This window comes from Leucopleurus acutus, assembly GCF_964270905.1.
Source record: "Leucopleurus acutus genome assembly, chromosome: 10".
Taxonomy (NCBI): domain Eukaryota; kingdom Metazoa; phylum Chordata; class Mammalia; order Artiodactyla; family Delphinidae; genus Leucopleurus; species Leucopleurus acutus.
Window position 1 is genome coordinate 83,953,092 of NC_139153.1, and position 20,466 is coordinate 83,973,557.

At 40.0% G+C, this 20,466-nt stretch overlaps 1 protein-coding gene across 1 annotated transcript; it reads left to right on the forward strand.

The window, feature by feature from the left end:
• The first annotated feature begins 666 nt into the window (after nucleotides 1-666).
• ZNF184 (zinc finger protein 184) lies at nucleotides 667-18,503 on the forward strand. The gene is made up of 6 exons (XM_082847845.1): nucleotides 667-956; nucleotides 1,252-1,395; nucleotides 8,395-8,462; nucleotides 11,889-12,015; nucleotides 12,374-12,469; nucleotides 16,159-18,503. The coding sequence occupies exons 2-6, from the start codon at nucleotides 1,389-1,391 to the stop codon at nucleotides 18,117-18,119; spliced, it is 2,259 nt and encodes a 752-aa protein (XP_082703971.1). The 5' UTR covers nucleotides 667-956; nucleotides 1,252-1,388; the 3' UTR covers nucleotides 18,120-18,503.
• The last annotated feature ends 1,963 nt before the right edge of the window (nucleotides 18,504-20,466 follow it).

The window sequence follows — 20,466 nt, forward strand, 5'->3', positions numbered from 1 at the left end:
ACTATACAAATATGGAGATGCACTGAAGCACAGTAAAGTGCTTGGGCCACACATTTAAAAATACAGAAACTTACCTACTTCTGTTGGATTCTTTTCTCCCAAGAACACACCGACAGACTGGCGTTGGGCTCCATTTGAGAGTCGTGGTTGAGCGTCAATATAATGGGTCACGACCAGAATTTTTTAAACAAAGGGATAGAACACTAAATACAATGCAGGACAGGTAATAAAGGCAAGTTATGCATTGTGAAATGTTTGTTTGCGTTTTTAAATTATATATGTGTGTTAATGTGTATTCTTAAAATCAGTCCGGTGACACACGCTTGAGAGTCACTGCTCTAACGCATACTTTTACCTGAGACGTGTACGAACAAACGACTAGCGGGTACAACACTCGTCCCCGCTCCACTGGATTTCATACGTTGGCTTTCTTCTGGGAAATGGAGTTTAGCGTCGTGGAGCACTCTGGGAATCGTAGTCCTATGTGTCCGCGGGGCGCGGTTTAACGCTAGCGAGCGGGTGGGGGGTGGGTGTTCTCTTCTCCCACCAGCGGAAGTGGCCGTTGAAGCCGGCTGTAGGCGTGAAAAGAGCTTGGCGAGGGGGAAAGTCCAGCTACTTCGGCTCCCTTCACTAGGTTTGGTGATTGTCCCAGAGCTTCTGGACCCGGGATCAGAGTGCGAAAATCGCTCTAGCGGGAGGGAAGCCCAGGTATCACTATGGCAACCGCCAGCCCCTCTGGCCGCGTGACGTCACCCCTCTCTCTCTCCGCTTGAAGCGGCCTCTGCGAGAGGGAGCTGGGGAGTCCTCGAAGGGGGCTCCCCTCTCCTCCTTTAGTGTGGGACTATTCCGCCCCGATCCCTGGGAGGGCTTTGTTCTTTTGTTCCGGCCTAGGAGGAAGGACGCGAGCCGAGCCCCGCCCTGTTTGTCCACCTTCCAGCCTTTCCGCTCCGCAACAGGTGTGTCTTCTTGAGCCCGCGGGGGTGTGAACCCACAAGTGTGCACCGAGGTAACCGTCCGAGTAGGTGGGCGCCTCTGCCCAGATTCTAGGGTAGGCGCCAGGGGTCTTTTGGAATCTGGGGCCGAACTTGCGTACTCGATCTCCATTCTGTTTTTGTTCAGCGGGAGTGCCACATGCCTCTTTACTGTTCTCTCCGGGCACTTCTCTTTTCCAAGGACCTCTTGGCCACTGTGCAAAACTCTTGAGGTGTGATTTTATGACGGTTGCCGCTGACCCCATCTTGTGTCTTTTAGGGCAGCCAGCTTCGCTGTGTGTAAGGGCACAGACTCGTGCCGGACATCTGGGCTCCAGAGAGAGGACCCCACTGGAGGGACGCTGCTTGGGAAACCCTGGTGTCCAGATTTCAAGAGGAACGGGATGAGCACCTGAGATGGAAGGTAGTGGGGACGACTTGGGAGAGAGTGGGATAAAGGGGGCAAAAGAACAGCCATGACATGAAGATTGAATACTTGACAGAGCTGGAAGAAGTGGAAGGAGGGAACCTTATATGACGATCGAGAAAAGAAACAATTACATCATAGGGAGAGATTCTTATTTACATTATAGGGAGAGACTTGGAGGAAGAGTTAATTCTGCTTGGCTTTGGGATTGGGGAATGAAAAGGAGTAATGATTCAGAATGTCTGTGACCCTCACATGATTTCTATTCATTAAAAATTAGAATGATAATCTTACAGTCAGAAAAAATCTTGGTAATCATCTCTTCAATGTAAGAATCAGTTCTGAAATATCCTTGGCGGATGACCATCTGTTAAGCCTATGCCTGAACAATTGTGGCATTAAGCTCCATTTTGGGTGCAGACTATTCTCTTGTTGGTGTTTTCTTTTTTTAGTTCCTTATATGAGGCAGAAGTGCCTTTCCCTGTAACTTCTGTGTTGATCTTAGTTCTTAGTCCCCAAAAGCAAGAGACTGCTCTCTCTTTAACATTGCTGCCCTTCAGATATGTGAATTCAGCTGTTACAACTCCTACTCACAGATTCTTTTTCTTCTCAAAGCAAAAAAGCCTCAGTTCCTTTGATGGGTCTCCATGCGATATATCTAGACCTCTTCTCTAAAAACTCTACTGCATGATAGCATGCTTCTTAAAATGCATTGCCTAAAACTAAACAGTCATTTAGATGTACTTTGAAAAATACCTTAAAGTGTGACATACTATTTCTTTTGATTTGGATATTTCTGCTGTTTAGTATCAGATTGTATTTGCTTTTTAAAAAATCAGCGATATTATGCTGTTAGTCCTAGATCTTTTTTACATAAACTGCTGTGAACTAGATTTATGTCATCCTTGTATAATAGACTTGGTTTTTATCCTTAATGTCAGGACTTCACATTTATTATGATTGTTCACATTTTTTGGCCAAGTGTTCCAGCTTGTCAGAATAATTAATATTAACTTGGTTATTCAGTGTTTTAACTGTTCTTTCCAACTTTATGTCACTAGCATATTTAATGAATATTCCTTCTCTTTCTTCCTATATGTCATTCAACAGGTCAGGGTAAGGACAGAGCCCTGTGATATGTCACTGTAGACTTCTTTCTGCATTGTCATTGTCTTTACATTCTGTAGGTATGGCTATGCAGTCAGGTTTGGTTTAAGCTAGCTGCTATCATACAGTCCTTTTTCTCGGATTTGTTTAATATCATTAGAAATCTTAACATTATTTATTTAGGTTTGAGCTATACCTTATATTTGTTCTCAGCTCTTTTTTTCTAAAGATACAAAGAATCTCTGTTTTATTTCTCACAACTGCATGTGTATCTACAATTATCTCAAAACAAAAAGTTTGATGAAAAAATCAACTGTTTCATTCTATGAACAATTGGAAATTGTAATAAAAATAATAATTCCCTTTATAATAGCATCCAAAATATGAAACAAGAATATAAACCAACAAAAATATGCAAGATCTCTACACTGAAAGCTACAAAATTTTGCTGAGAAGTTTTTTCCAGCTTTATTGAGATATAATTGACCCTGACATTGTGTAAGTTTAAGTTGTCCAGTGTTATGATTTGACCCACCTATATATTGCAAAATGATTACCACAATAAGGTTAGTTAACCACATTGGTCACCACACATATTTGGTGGGGTGTGTGTGTGATGAGAATGTTTAAGATTTATTCTCTTAGCAACTTGCAAGTGTATAATACCGTATTGTTAACAATAATTACCATACTGTACGTTAGATCTCCAGAACTTATTTGTAACTTAAAGTTTGTACCCTTTATCCAAAATCTCCCCATTTCCCCCACCCTCCAGCCCCTGAAAACCCTCATTCTGCTCTTTGTTTCTGTGTTCGGACCTTTTAGATTCCACATATGAGATCATGCAGTATTTGTCTTCCTCTTTCTTATTTCACTTAGCATAATGCCTTCAGAGTCCATCCATGTTATCCCAAATGACAGGATTTCCTTCCGTTTTATGACTGAATAATATTGCATTATATATGTGTATGTGTGTGTACATTCCCACTATTTGTGGGAATGTAAATTGGTTTACCCACTATAAAAAACAATATGGAGATTCCTTAAGAAATCAAAACTAGAACTACCATATGATTCAGCAATCCCACTTCTGGGTATGTATCCAAAGGAAATGAAATCACTATCTCAGATATCTGCACCTCCATGTTCATTGCAGCATTATTTAGAAGAGCCAAGACATAAAAGCAACCTAAGTGTCCATCAGTGGATGAATGGATAAAGAAAATGTGGTATATATTTATATTTCCATAGTGGCTATATCAATTTACATTCCCACCAACAGTGGACAAAGTTTCCTTTTTCTCCACATGCTCACCAACACTTATCTCTTGTCTTTTTGATAATATTCATTCTAACAGGTCTGAGGTGATATCTCATTGTGGTTTTGATTTGCATGTCCCTGATGATTAGTGATATCAAGGACCTTTTCATATACACTGGCCATTTGTATGTCTTCCTTGGAAAAATATCTATTCAGGTTCTCTGCCCATTTTTAAACTGGATTATTTGTTTTTATGCCGTTGAGTTGTATGAGTTCCTTATACACTTTGGATATTAACCTCTTATCAGATATATGATTTGCAAATATTTTCTCCTATTCCATAGCTTATCTTTTCATTCTGTTGATGCTTTCTTTAGCTGTGAAGAAGGTTTTTCGTTTGATGTAGTCCCATTTGTTGCTTTTTCCTTTTGTTGCTTGTGTTTTTTTGGTGTCATATTGAAAAGATCATTGCCAAGACCGATGTCAAGTAGCTTTTTCCTCCTGTTTTCTAGGAGTTTTACAGTTTTAGGTCTTGTTTAAATCTTTAATCCATTTCAAGTTAATTTTCATGATTGGTGTAAGATAAGGATTCTGTTTCCTTCTTTTGTATGTGATTATCCAGTTTTCCCACCACCATTTGTTGAAGAGACTGTCCTTTCCCCATTAAGTATTTTTGGTCCCTTGTCAAATATTAGTTGATCATATATAGGAGACTTTATTTCTGGGCTCTCAATTCTGTTCCATTGGTATCTGTGTCTATTTTATGACAGTACCATATTGTTTTGATTGCTGTAGCTTTATAATATAGTTTGATGCCTCCAGCTTTGTTTTTCTTTGTCAGGATTGCTTTGGCTTTTAGGGGTCTTTTTCGATTACATACAAATTTTAGAATTTTTTTTCTATTTCCGTGAAAAATGCCATTGGAATTTTGATAGGGATTACATTTAATCTATAGATGACTTTGAGTAGTATGGACAGTTTAACAATAGAAATTCTTCTCATCCATGAACACAGGATGTCTTTCCATTTATTTGTGCCTTCTTCAAATTCTTTCATCAATGACTTATAGTTTTCATTCCACAGATCTTTCATCTCCTTGGTGAAAGTTATTTCTAAGTCTTTTATTGTTTTTGATGCTGTTCTAAATGGGATTATTTTCTTTTTTTCTTTTGCAGATATTTCCTTTTTAGTGTATAGAAACACCACTGATGAAATCACCTCCTCCTGTCTTTACTGATTGGCTTTGGGAGAGAAATATCCTCCATCAGCAATTCTGTTAGGGATTCTGAGGCTTTCTCAGATCTTCTATGCATACATCTGCTCCATGCTTTTTGTTCCCTCTTGAGGGGGATTCTTAAGATTGTATGCCTTCTCTTAATCCTGCAAAGCCAGGCTGGGTGCTAACAGCTTCACCTTTGCTTTTCCTTGGTGGTGCTAATGCTCAGGTGCTTTTGGTAGCTTTCTCCAAATCATGCAGAGTCAGGCTGGCTTTCTGTGTGTGTTCATAGCTATCTATAAAAGCTCCTCTTGCCACCATTAGGGTGTGCACAGAGAGCTGGCCATAGGTTGTGGGGAGGGTGTATAGGAGAGTTGCATGGAGCATTGCAGTTGGGAGGATCCACAAGTGAAGCATCACCAGTGGCCCTTTGTCAGGCTTCCTGATTGAGTCTGTGAAGTGGTTAGTAGGATCCATGTTCCTTTGATATACCCTCCAAGTGCCACGACTGCTGTTCTCCCAGCTGCTCTCTTCCCCTCATTCTCTTAGGACACCTCAGTATTCTGGATGAGGTGAGAAAGAAGTGGGTATCTTTGGTGGTGTCCCATACTGCTGGGGAACCTGGGCACTCACACGCATTCACTTTTTCCCGTGAGAGAAATCACAGGCCAAGAAGGCTGCCTTGGCACTGAGCTGTACCTCCTTGGGGGTGATGCTGGTAAAATGAAACTGTTCCTCTTACCCTCTTCAATGCATCCGTGTTGGATTTTTTGTTGTTGTTGTTCCAGTGGTGTGCTGGAACTTCTGTGCTAAACTCCTGGACTTCCACAAAGACACTGTCAACCATGGATGATTGTCTAAATCAGTGTTTTTTTGTGGGGAAGATGGTAGAAAATTCTTATTCCACCATGTTGATGACATCACTTCTCCCCTTCTCAGCTCTCTGCCCCTTATATCTTTCATAAATATTCTTTTTAATTCTAACTTCCTCAGAATTAAATCAGCCCAAATGGTTTCATTTTAAGGCTTTGCCTTTTTTTTCTTTTTGGGATTTTTCACGATTATATAGTTAGGATTAACTTTCATGAGCCTCTGTCCCTTATAGTCATGGTAATATTTGTAACACTTACTGAGCATTTACTATTGCCAGGCACTTAGTTGGTTTCTATAGCTGTTACTGTTGTTGGTTTTGTTGGTTTCTGTTACTTGGAATCAAAATCATCTTACCTAAGACATTTCTCTTTATTCTATTTTCCTAAAGTCTTGGGTACATGTCTGCCTATGTACAACATTTCCTCAACTTTCCTCCAACTAACATCTTCATTTTCTTCTCAAGATTTCTTTTACAAGACAGTTTTCCATTACTGGTCAAATTAAGTCTGGAATAATAGTTCCTTTTATTGCTTCCTCTACTTTCTGAGAATCGGACTTTCCCGTCAACCATTACTCTGAATAGACTTCCCCAAGAGCAAAGTTTGTTTCTGTTTTGTTTATTGATGTGTAAGTTACTACATTAAGTGCACAGATCTTAAGCGTACCAGTTGATTAATTTTTATATATTATATGCCAGTGTAACCACTACGCACACTAAGATATGGAATGTTTCTAATGCCCCAGAGGTCTCTCTTGTGTGCCTGCTCAGTCAGTAACCCTCCAGAGGTAACCACTAGTCTAAGTTTTTGTACTTAATATACAGGCACACCTCAGAGATATTGTGGGTTCAGTTCCAACCACTGCAGTAAATCAGATATTGAAATAAACTGAATCTCATGAATTTCTTGGTTTCCCAGCGCATATAAAAGTTATGTTTACACTATACTGTAGTCTATTAATTGTGTAATAGTACTATGTGTAAAAAAAAAGTATATACCTTAATCTAAAACTATATGTTATTGCTAAAAAATGCTAAACATCTTCTGAGCCTTCAGCAATTTATAGTAGTAGCATCAAAAATTAATGATCATAGATCACCATTACAAATATAGTAATAATAAAAAGTTTGAAATATTGCGAGAACTACCGAAATGTGACACAGAGACATGAAGTGAGCAAATGCTGTTGGAAAAATGGTGCTGATAGCCTTGCTCGACATAGGGTTGGCACAAGCCTTCAATTTGTAAAAACAAACATGGTATCTGTGAAGTGCAAATAAAGTGAAGCACAATAAAACGAGGCATGCCTGTAAATGTACTCATACAGTACGCATTCTTTTCTTTAAAAATTTATTTATTTATTTATTTTTGGCTCGTTGGGTCTTCATCACTGTGCATGGGCTTTCTTTAGTTGTGGCGAGCAGAGGCTACTCTTCGTTGAGGTGCGCGGGCTTCTCATTGCGGTGGCTTCTCTTGTTGCGGCGCATGGGCATCAGTAGTTGTGGCGTGTGGGCTCTAGAACACAGGCTCAGTAGTTGTAGCCCATGGGCTTAGTTGCTCGGCGGCATGTAGGATCTTCCAGGACCAGGGCTCGAACCCGTCTCCCCTGCATTGGCAGGCGGATTCTTAACCACTGCGCCACCAGGCAAGTCCCAGTATGCATTCTTTTGTGTTTGGCTTATTTTGCTCAGTATTGTTTATGAGATACATCCGTGTTGTTAGGTAAAGCAAGAGCTCATTCTTTTACACTGTGGGATAATATTCTATTGTATGACTATATCACAGTTTATCCATTCTGCTGAAAGACATTTGGATTGTTTCTAATCTGGGCATATTATAAATAAACCTGCTGTGAACAGTCTTGTACAAGTCTTTTGGTGGACATAACCCCTCATTTCTCTGGATATATGTGCAGGAGTGGGATTGCTGAGTCATAGGGCAGGTGTACGTATAGCTTTGGTATATACTGCCAAACAGTTTTTCTAAATGATTGGTAAATGTTTACTTCCACAGCAATGTACAAAAGTTCTAATCTCTGTGTATTCTTGCCAGTAGTTAGTATTGACTGTGCGTATTTAAGTTTAGACACTGTGGTAGGTAGGTAATATAGATAAGTATATGTCGGTGTGATATGTAATTTATACTAATAGCAACGTTTCAAAGGGCATGGGAAGACTTTTGGAAAGTAATCTGATTATTAATTCATATTTTATATGTAGCAGAGAAGGCAGCAGAAATATTTTGCCTCACTTAATGAGGAATGTAGATTGAGTTGTATGATCCATGTGACTGTAAGTATCTAGGGGCAAAATTGTGAATCTTAAAGTAATGCTTTAATTCCTAAGCCTACCCATAAGAGTACGAGGGTCCTAGTCAGCAGTTACGTTGTTTTTTGTTTTTGGATTTTGAGAAGGAAATGGCTTCTCAAATGGCAGAAATAGTTCCTGCTGTTTTCATATAGAAAAATAAGTGGATTTTGTGGATTGCTGGGAACAGCTAACTTGGACAGGATTCATTGTGGTTTCTTTTTCCTCCCCTAGATCTGTCTTCTCCAGAGTCTGCCCTTCTCCAAGGGGGACATACTTCACTCCCATCAGCTAGTTTTCAGGTAAGTTGGGATTTCCTCAAATGTCATTTCAGTCGTTAGAGTGGGATTGTGTATTCTTTTGCTGTGGGTTATGTTTAGCTGAAAACCAATGTTGGCAGTTCATCCTGGGCTCCCATCTGCCAACCACTTTTTTCTTAGCTCTGCCTCTCCAGCTTAACTAATATATTCACCACTTAACTTCTTGCTTACGTCTTGCCATGTGCCACTGATGAGAGAGCAGAAGAAGTACAAAACTTGATACTTTACCTGAATAGACCAAATAACTGCTAAATATTAAAAGGTGAAATGAGTACCATGGAAAACAGAGACTCAACAAAAATGTATGTGGTCTGAAGGGGTTAGGAGAGTTTCTGCAGTTCTTGCTTCTTTCCTCTGTAGCTCTCTTCCCTACAGTACTCTGTGTGAACTCTAGTCGCCTTGACTTCCCCAAACTCTCAGCATTACCTCTTCAGTTCAAGGAGTCTGCTGGTCGCTCCTGGGTTCCCCTTCCCTGCACCCCTGCCTGGACACTCTCAAGGTAGTAAGCTGGAGCAGTTGTAGGGCTCACTTCATTTGTTTACTGATTCTTGGGGATCACTGTTCTTTGTTATCTGAGATTCAGTGCCTTGGAAACTGTTGTTTCATATGTTTTGTCTGGAATTTGTTGGTTATTTTAATGCAGGAGGGTAAATTCAGTCCTTGTTAATCCCATCTTGGCCACAGCTTGATCCTTTTGAGGTTTGGTTTTGAACTGTAAGCTTTGTTAGGGCTGACCTAGTGTAGCCTTATTCTAGGACTGTGTTTCATGGGGTCTGTGACTACACTTTAGTTCAGTGATTTGCTAGGATGACCCACCCAACCCAGCAGCATAACTCAGGGATAGGGATCATTACAACAAAGGATTCAAAACGCATCAGAAGGACAAAGATATTTATAAGAATCCAAAGAAATCAGGTGCAGGCTTCCAAGTCCTCCTTGTGTGATGATCACACAGATGTACTTTCTCTAGAGCTGTTGTCCATAGAGACAGAGAAATGTCTCTACCCAGGGAAGTCTTCTTGAGTCTCACAGTCCAGAGTTCTTAAAGGGAGCTGATCACATACATCAGCGTGTACTTGCTGTTGACCAGCCATGGTGCAGACCTCAAACTAGGCACCACATGTGCATCGTAAATCTTCATGTATACTTTAAACAATGCTGACAGTCTGGTACATCCTGTCCCAGTGCTCCAGGCACACAATAACATCGTCAATCGGTGACTATATAAACATTAGTTTTCAGAGCTTGTTTAAGGTTCAGAAACATGGATCCAAGTGTCCCTGGAGATTAGCAAGGATTGGGCAAGCCGGACTTGCTGCTTTAACTCTTTCCTCACAGGCTAAACTTGTGCTGCTCCTAAAGCGCGCTGGAACTGTTTGTGGGAACTGATTGTGCGTATGTCTTCTTAACTCTGGGTTCAGTTATGTCACATTGGTAACTTGATATGGCCTGTGGAGATAGTATTTACACCAGAGTTTTGGAGCTCCTCCTCTTTGTATCTCCCTTCTCTCTAGTATCTACCCTGCAAATTCCCTGCCTCTGTAGTGCTGAGCTGCCACCTTTGTTTCCTTAGTTCAGTGAGACCACTGTGTCTTGCTCAGTTTCTGCCTCCAGGCAGGAAACTGAAGGGTCTGTGGGGCTCATGTGATTGTCTCCCTTCTCTCAGGGATCACAGTTCTGTTCTGTCTGCTGTTCAAAAATACGAAAGCACTTGTTGCAGTTATATTGTTGAGTTTTACAGTTGTTTACTCTGGGAGAGCTAGTCCAGTAGCTCTGTCGTGGTTAGAAGTAGAAGTCCCAATAATTTATTTATCTATTTTGAAACAAAATTAACTCACTTGCCCAGTTTCAAATACATAATAAATAAAGAAAAAGTAGGAAGTTCCCCTGCATTGCCTCAAGAGTCCCACTAAACAGTCGCACTGATAATATTCGGTAGTGTATTCTCTTAGCTTTTTCTCTGCATTTACATACAAACTTTCCTATTCATAAAAATAAAAATGGGATAATACCATGTATGCTATTTTTAATATGATATATATTTCCTAATCAGTACATATAGAGACACTTTATTTTTAAAATGTCTACATAAGCTGCTTTAGTATGGATGTACCATGAATTCTTTAACCACTATCCTATTAATAGACATTTAAGTTTGCTTTTTTTTTCCCCTCACAATGTTGCAAGGAAATTTTTACATATGTCTTTGCACCCTGAGGTGTTTCTAAAGAATAAATTCCTACAAGCTATAAATCTGGATTGAATGATATATGTATTTAAAGTTTTGATAGATCCTGGCAGAGTGCCCCCTGATAGATTGCATTAGGGCCCTGTTCCCACCGTAATACACATGAGCACTTTAAGCAGTGTTCACTAATCTGGTATCTCATTGTTTTATTATGTTTTTCTTGGAGTGGAGCATCTTTTCATGGTTTGTTAACAATGGTTTGGGTGAATTGCCTGTTGGGGTTGTCGGCCTTTTTTGGTTATTGTTGTAGGTTGTTCATCTTTTCTGCTAATTAGTTGTAGCAACTCAGAATATTGCATTTTATTTATGGTTTTCTACAGAAGTTTTACATTTTTATGTGGTTTTATGTGTCAGTCTCTCTGTCTTATAATTTTTGCCTTCCACATATCAAGCTTATAAAACTATTTTTCTGTCTTTTATTCTATTTTATTTTTGCTTTTTCTTTAAAATTCAGTCTCTAATCCAGCAGATATTTTTGTGTATGCTGTGAAGTAGGGAACTCACCTTAGTTTCTTTTCTCAAATAGACAGCATTTGTTATGACACCATTTAGTGAATAATCCAGCTTTTTAAAACTAATTTGAAAGTTGCTTAATCCCATTTAGTTCTTATAAACATGCCTATATTTTGGGTTTCTCTGTTTTTCATTGAGTTTTATTCCATACTAGACCACTCTGTTCTAATTTATCTTTTCTTTCGGTATATTTTGGTATGTTACTTAGTATATTTTGAAATGTGGTAGGGTAAGTCTCCTCCTCAAATTCTTTCAAAAACATTTTTGTTTTTGCACTTACAGATAGTAAAACATATTATTGATGTTAATAGGTATATTCTTAATACTTGATATATCTTGGAACACAGAGATCATGATGATGATGATTATGAAGATCAATAACAACAACAACAGTGGCCAACATTGACTGAGCACTTGTTATATTCTAGACCTTAAATTAAGCATTTAATATTGAACATTGCTTATTTAATTCTTGCAATAGTCCTATGAGTCAGGTTTTGTTTTTATATTCATTTTACGAAGGAGGAAATATCAAAATCATTTTTCAGATAGCCCAGAGCTTGCCTTACTTCTGTCAGTATTGCTAACTTTACCCCTTTCTGAGGTAAATCCTTTATGGCTAAGCAGAAATATGTCTGGTATTTCAGGAATCAGTGACCTTCAAGGATGTGATAGTGGACTTTACCCAGGAAGAATGGAAACAGCTGGATCCTGTACAGAGAGATTTATTCAGGGATGTGACATTGGAAAATTATACACATCTGGTCTCTATAGGTAAGGATGACTTCTCTGTGTTAATATCTGGGGGTGTGTAGGAGGAGGGTGCTCTTGTGCTTAGGTGAGTTTTGCCATTAAGGAACCAAAGATTCCTAAACTTTGAAAGGTTTTGAAAAGGTTTCTACTCTCTAGCAACTAGAAGGACAAACTAATAATTCTTCTGAACCCAGATCAGTTCCCAAGTTATACCACATCTGGGAATGTATAACATGGAAGCTATATGTGCTTTATATGCTTTACTCCATCTGATATGTCCATGTATCCTTTCCTCTAAAGACAAAGTGATGAGACTGAAGTCTGATACAGCACTTTTCTCTCAGTGCAGACAGGTAACTTTTTTTACCCCTATGAGCAGGACTCCAAGTTTCCAAACCTGATGTGATTTCCCAGTTAGAGCAAGGAACAGAGCCATGGATTGTGGAGCCCAGCATTCCAGTAGGTGCCCTTGGAGGTAAGTTATGGATACCCGGCAAGTGAGTGTTATTGACACTAACCACCAGCCTGATGAGAGGATTTTACATCTGAAATGTAGATGTACTTCTCTTTAAAGTGGCTCCTGTGGAGAATGGGAAGGCATCTGGACTCTTTTTTTTTTGCGGTACGCGGGCCTCTCACTGTTGTGGCCTCTCCCGTTGTGGAGCACAGGTTCCGGACGCGCAGGCCCAGCGGCCATGGCTCGCGGGCCCAGCCGCTCCGCGGCATGTGGGATCCTCCTGGACCGGGACACGAACCCGTGTGCCCTGCATCGGCAGGCGGACTCTCAACCACTGCACCACCAGGGAAGCCCTGGACTCTCTTATGCTTTGTCAAAACAGTAAATGTCTCAACATGTATTCTAACTTTGTACTCCTTTCAAAGGAGTTATTATCCTTCTTGCTTTTTTCTAAAGGCAACTTCTTAACATGGAATCTGGATTCCTCCTTTCCCAGCCTCCTTTGGGGCCCTGGTCTCATAATTATTACCCCACTTTTCACCCTTACAGTTTTCTTTTTGGATCTACAGCCTCCACCCCCAGTACCTTCAAACAGAAATAAATTCCAAATACTTTCACTCAACACTGTTAATCTTTCTGGCTACCATCCAGTCTGCCTTCTTGCTTTCCCAACCAAACTGTGCAAAAGTGAGTTCCATACCTGTAGCCGTCATTTCTTCATCACCTGTTCCTGTCTTAATCTCATTGTGTAGCTTCTGACCCTATCACTTATTGGACTGCCCTTGAAATTTTGAATAACTTCCTTGTAAACCATCAATTCCCAAACTGCACAGAGAGACTTCTTCAAAGATCTGACCCTGAAAAAATGTACAAATTTAGTCACTCTAGGTAAGGAATATATCTCCAGATTTAATGAGGTCGGAGTAGGGGGTCCTTTTTATGGGGAGAAACAATGCATGCCATGTTCAAATTTAGCAAGTACTGGATTAGCTAAAATTTAACAGGTTTCTTACTGGAGGACCACTCAGAATTTTTTTTTTAAATTTGTAGTTGGGAATTATGAATTTCCAACAGAGTGCATAGAACGTAACATTTCTTTCCCCCGTCCTCCTAACCGTGATTCCGGTTTTTTTTAATATTGCACCTTTAAAATCTTTCTTTTAAAAGATGGTTTCATGGGACTGCCCTTGCAGTCCAGTGGTTAAAACTACTCCCTTCCAATGCAGGGGGGCGTGGATTTGATCCCTGGTCAGGGAACTAAGATCCCACGTGCTGTGCGGTGTGTCCAAAAAAAAAAAAAAAAAAAAGATGGTTTCATGGAACACAATTTAGAAAACTAATTTTTTTTTTTAGAAAACTAATTTTTTAAAAATAAGAACTTTATTAACTTGTGCTTATAGTTTGTTAACTTTTGGAAAGTTACACTGAGGTGGCCACTGGCCCTGGGCCTTGTCTGCGTCATTTTCCTATCCTCTTCTTTAGGCTGTCTTGGTGACTTGGCCCCTGCAGAATTGTGATTGTATTCTGATATATATTCTGTCTTACTGGTCTATGTTGTTCTTTTACAACCTGGATGTCAGCACCTTCTATTACCTCTCCATGCACATGGGTGTCTGAATATTGTGGTCAGTGCTCTTCGACTTTGCATATAGTAAAGTGAAAATTGCTTCCTGCAGTAGGAATGGTGCTGTTCAGTCTGGCTTTCTGGAATTTTCTCCAATCCTTCATTCATTACCCCACCTCTGATATTCTGGTAACTCTTTTGGTTAGTACATGGACAATATGACAATGTGTATGATATTGGTCACAGTCTGTTGCATGTTTATTGCTTTCAACTGGAACTCCAACTTGAGCTAGAGATCAGTCACTCCCACACTCTTTTTGCCTTTAACAGCATCCGACTCTATGGTCTCCATATCCTTTTCCCTGTGAAGTACTTCCCAGGAGCTATTTTTTATGGCTATCTGCTGTACAAGTATATCCTTAGTGTCATTTTTGTTGATGAAAACATATCCATTTCTTATACTGATTGGCTTTTCCCCAAAACTTGTGTTACATTAATTGTCTTGTCCCTGCTGGAGAAGCACTGCTGTTGTGAGGCTGCCTGCACTTCTGCATGCTGATGCATGCTGTACCATTTCCCATGGTACCAGGTATGGAGAGGATGGTAGGCAGCTCTAGGTCCCTGCCTTGCTTCTTATGTTTGCAGTGATAATGGTGGTGACAATGACTGGGCTGGCAGCACAGGAGATTCAGGGTTCTCTGGGGGTCTGCTGTACCTTCCCGTTACCAGGGGAACCAAAGAAATGCTGTTTTATTTTATTTTATTTTAAATTAATTAATTTATTAAGTTGGCTGCGTTGGGTCTCCACTGCTGCACGTGGGCTTTCTCTAGTTGCGGCGAGTGGGTGCTACTCTTCGTTGTGGTGCACAGGCTTCTCATTGCAATGGCTTCTCTTGTTGTGGAGCACAGGCTCTAGGCACGTGGGCTTCAGTAGTTGTGGCACACGGGCTCAGTAGTTGTGGCTCATGGGCTCTAGAGCACAGGCTCAGTAGTTGTGGCACATGGGCTCAGTAGTTGTGGTTCATGGGGTTAGTTGCTTCACGGCATGTGGGATCTTCCCAGACCAGGGCTAGAACCCGTGTCCCCTGCATTGGCAGGCAGATTCTTAACCACTGCGCCACCAGGGAAGTCCAAGAAATGGTGTTTTAAACACAGCCTTTTTTTCTTTACTGAATCTGCTAGCATTGACTACCCTGTCATCTTTCTTGTCTTGGCAAAAGACAAACTATCCCAGAGTAGACAGTAGAGTACTGTAACTCTATGTCCTGATTATGTACTTTTCTGGTTCTCGTTTTCTTTTTAACAACTTTGCTTCTGTGTTTCTTATATTCTTTTGTTTGCTTGCTGAAAAACTGCTTTCTTTCATTAGTATATTTTATTCGTCCCATTACCCTAAACATCCTCAAGGATTTTCCTCCATTGCTGCTTTTTTTAACATACATTCTTATGGCTTTAGCTATTTTCCTTCTTCTTTTGAGCTGATATTTTCTGTCCTATATTTGAACATTTTAGTTATCCTGCTACTTTTGGCATCTTCCACCCCCACAAACACCATTATAGTTTAGTCTTCCATTTCTCTTCCTAATTCTCAAAATGCCTAGTGTTGAACTCGGTATCTTCCTCCACCTAAATTACTTCCTCTACTATTTACAACTTTCTCATTTCTAGCAGTGATATGACTATTTTGTCCGTTTTCTAGGCTAAAAATCATGGAGCCATAGTCATGTCTTGTGTTTATCCTGTCTTGAAATCATGGTTCTTAGACTTTTTGTTGCTGTTCACTGGCAAGGAATCCCAGTTCAGACTGCCTCCTTTAGATTCAGTCCATCTCTGTCTCCTCTTATCTATCTCTGTGGTCACTTTCTAAATTTATTATCAACTTAAATGGAGTTCCCTTACTGGTTCTTAGAGATTATCTATGAAGTTGAATTAGACATTCTCTTGCTACTCTCATATTTTATTTCTCGTTCTCCTTAGCTCTTTCTAAATTTCTCCCCAAATAATAGGGCTGTGTTTGAAAATCCTCAGAATTTGCTGAGGGCTTTATTTTTAGTTTCATTAGGTCATTCCCACAATAACACTTTTGTTGTTGTGTTTGTTTTTTTTCCCTCAATTCAGAGAATACTGACATTTTCTCTTTCAGACTGGGAGACAAGACCAGAAAATAGCATCTCAGTCTCAGAGCTGGACATTTCTGAAGAAGAGCCATCTCCAGAGGCAATAGTAGAAAAGCACAAAAGGGATGATCCTTGGGGTTCCAATGTCTTAGAAACTGGGGAATCTGAAGGCAGTCCAGAAAGGCAACAGGCAAATGAACAGGCCCTGCCAAGGGAAATAAAAATAACTGACAAGACAATACCTACTTTGAAGAGAGACCATGCAAATAATGACTTTGAAAAAAGCATCAATGTGAGTTCAGACCTTTTAACACAAAAAGAAGTATCTCCAGAAGAGACCTCTACCAAAACAAGCGTCAAACAGAATTTAAAGCCGGTTAAAAAAGAGAAATCTTGTAAGTGCAATGAATGTGGGAAAGCTTTTAGTTACTGTTCAGCTCTTATTCGCCATCAGAGAACACATACTGGAGAGAAACCCTACAAATGTAATGAATGTGAAAAAGCCTTCAGCCGGAGTGAAAACCTTATAAACCATCAAAGAATTCATACTGGAGATAAACCATATAAATGCGATCAGTGTGGAAAAGGCTTCATTGAGGGTCCTTCTCTTACTCAACATCAAAGAATTCACACTGGAGAGAAACCCTATAAGTGTGATGAATGTGGGAAAGCCTTTAGTCAGAGGACCCATCTTGTTCAGCATCAGAGAATTCACACTGGTGAGAAACCATATACTTGTAATGAGTGTGGAAAAGCCTTTAGCCAGAGAGGCCACTTTATGGAACATCAGAAAATTCATACAGGAGAAAAACCTTTTAAATGTGACGAATGTGATAAAACCTTTACCAGGAGCACACACCTTACTCAACATCAAAAAATTCATACTGGAGAGAAAACCTATAAATGTAATGAATGTGGGAAAGCTTTCAATGGACCCTCAACATTTATACGTCATCATATGATTCATACTGGTGAAAAACCATATGAATGCAATGAATGTGGGAAAGCCTTCAGTCAGCACTCAAACCTCACTCAACATCAGAAAACACATACTGGGGAGAAACCTTATGATTGTGCTGAATGTGGGAAATCCTTTAGTTACTGGTCATCCCTTGCTCAACATCTAAAAATTCATACTGGAGAAAAACCTTACAAATGCAATGAATGTGGAAAGGCTTTCAGTTATTGCTCATCCCTTACTCAGCATCGGAGAATTCACACCAGAGAAAAGCCCTTTGAATGCAATGAGTGTGGAAAGGCTTTCAGTTATCTCTCAAACCTTAATCAACATCAGAAGACTCATACCCAAGAGAAAGCTTATGAATGTAAGGAATGTGGGAAAGCCTTTATTCGGAGTTCATCTCTTGCTAAACATGAAAGAATTCATACTGGTGAGAAACCCTATCAGTGTCACGAATGTGGGAAAACCTTCAGTTATGGCTCATCCCTTATTCAGCATAGGAAAATACATACTGGAGAAAGACCTTACAAGTGTAATGAATGTGGGCGAGCCTTCAACCAGAACATACACCTTACGCAACATAAGAGAATTCACACAGGAGCAAAGCCTTATGAGTGTGCCAAGTGTGGCAAAGCCTTTCGACATTGTTCATCTCTGGCTCAACATCAAAAAACTCACACAGAAGAAAAACCCTACCAGTGTAATAAGTGTGAAAAGGCCTTTAGCCAGAGCTCCCATCTGGCTCAGCATCAACGAATTCACACTGGAGAGAAACCCTATAAATGCAATGAATGTGACAAATCCTTTAGCCGGAGCACTCATCTGAATGAACATCAGAATACTCATACTGGAGAGAAGCCTTACAACTGTAATGAATGCAGGAAGACTTTCAGCCAGAGCACTTACCTCATTCAGCATCAGAGAATTCATTCAGGAGAGAAGCCCTTTGGATGTAATGATTGTGGAAAAGCCTTCAGATATCGTTCTGCTCTCAACAAACATCAGAGACTGCACCCTGGCATATGACTCTTCTAGGAACGTCATAAACATAGGGGATGCATTTACTCTAGTTTGTCCTTTTAAGTACAGAAGAATCAGGGTGGATTGAGAAACTGCCGAAAATATTTTTATTTTTCACCGTCATGCTGTGGAATGGAAAGTACATTGGGCTGAAGTAAGCCAATTACTTTGTTAAGCAACTTTGTGACATTGGCAAATTCAGCCATTTTAAGCTTCAGTTTCCTCTGTGAAATGAGGGATTTGGAGTAGGTCATTTCAAAGGTCGTTTGGAGTTTTATATTCGGTTTTGTATATTCACAATATATTCTTGAATAGGATTATTGTACATCAACATTTTGCTATGTTGCATCTAGAATGTATGTATTTATGCATGTTTTGCCAATAGAAAACATTTATGTTTCAGTAACTAGACTGGAGATCTATCATGCTCCTGTTCTAACACATTTAAGTTCTTTAAGTAACCAGTTCCTAATAAAAAGAATTGTAAAGTACCCTCAAATTAATAATTCAGTAATATATAATGGCTTAAGTCAGTACAAGTATTAAACCTTCCTACTATTTTCTCTCCTAGTATGTTTTAACATTCTAGAAGTTTATCACAACTACATAGATCCTCTACTACAGCTTAAACCTGTGTTATTTAACCCCAGTTACATAGTGGAATCACTTAAGGAACTTTATAAAATTCTGTTGCCAAGACCCCACCCCCAGTGACTGGCCTAGGGAGTGGGATCCTGGCTTCAGTTCTTTTTTTAAACTCCTAATGTGTACCCTGGAAAGAACAACTGGATTAGATTTCAGTACTCATTTCCTTCGTAGCTTCTTGTGACTCCTCCTAGAAGCTCACAGATTAGCTCTTCAGTACACATAATGTACTGAAGGGGATGTACACATAATGTAATTTTGACTGTTACCTTGTTTTGTAAATTGGTTTCTCATGAACTTTGAGAGGTAAGGTCAAATTTGTTTCCTTACCAAAGTACAGAAATTAAACGGCTGTATAAAATAATGGTCATTTTACTTGCTTTTCCTTGGCCACCTGATATCACAAGCAGATGACAGTGTGAGTGACACTTCTGAAGAAGGGCAGCCCACAGCCTGCATGGCCATTTGTGGCAACCCTGGTCAAGATAACATTTGAGCCAGAAATAAATATGGGTCTAGCCATAAAGAGATGGGCCCTTATATTTTCTCTAGATACAGTCTAATTATCAGGTCTGCTCTTTTAAGAGTAACTGACAATTTCCTAGCCTGGCCTTGAGAATAGGAGCTCTGAGAACAGGAGGTAGCACAGAAGTTGATCATTATTTATATAAAAGGAGTTCAAGACTCTTCCCACAAAGGAGATTTGGGGGAGTGCGTGCTGCAGCTTTCTTCAAGTGAAAAAAAAAAAATTCAGTCATTTTTGCTTATATAAATGCCAGTGACCTGCATCAGAATTTTGTCACCTCCTTAAAGAAGATGCCAGACAGTGAAGAACAGAGTTCAGGAGATAAAGTAGCCATTTAAATCTCAGGACTTTTTTCTGTCGTAGTTTTGAAATATCTATGAAGAAATGTCATCTTGGTATTTTTTAATTTCTCAAGGCTTCCATTATGTAGGAATTTTATTGATCCCATAGCAGAGAGGTGGACACTAGCAGAGAGGAATGGATCTCAGGTTATAGGATATGCTTTGGTTGGAATCTGAGCCACTCCCACAGTATAAGGAAAAGAAGTTTGTATATCCAGGTGAAGGGTCCTCCTGTTTCAAAGGAGATCCCAAAATAGAGAACACCAGAGTCTGCCTGAAAAGGACAAAAAGACTCTTGTCCTTTTGCCACTATGATTCCTATATGAGGGAACAGAATTTATTTGGGAATTTGTCATTAACCATGGAAGATCCTACTTTGTTCCATTCGTTTTATCTATTCATAGATACCGTCAGATCAAATGCAGAGCACCAAGAATGTGTGATCACTATCTGGAGGTTGCTTGTTAGTTCCGAGTTCCTTACCAGGACCTCCTGTTTTAAGATAACTCATGCAAGTGGTTACTATAGGGCCTGGCCAGCACGAGCAGTTTCGGTCAGTGGTTCCCCTAACAATATGACAAGAGGAAAGTCAAAGAAGTTTACCTCTCTCTGGATTTGTTTACATCTCAAGAGGATGGTGTGGAGAGGGGAGGGAAAGGGGGACTGATATGAATGACCTCACAGTGTGATGGGACCTGTATTCTAGACCCTGTCTTGGACACACCTCTGCCTCAGATGGGCTCAGACAGGTGCCTGGGCCATGGATGAACTCACCCTTGCACAGGGGCATTCATCTCGATCTTGGACTACTGAGAAAGCATGAAGGATCAAGGTCCAGGTC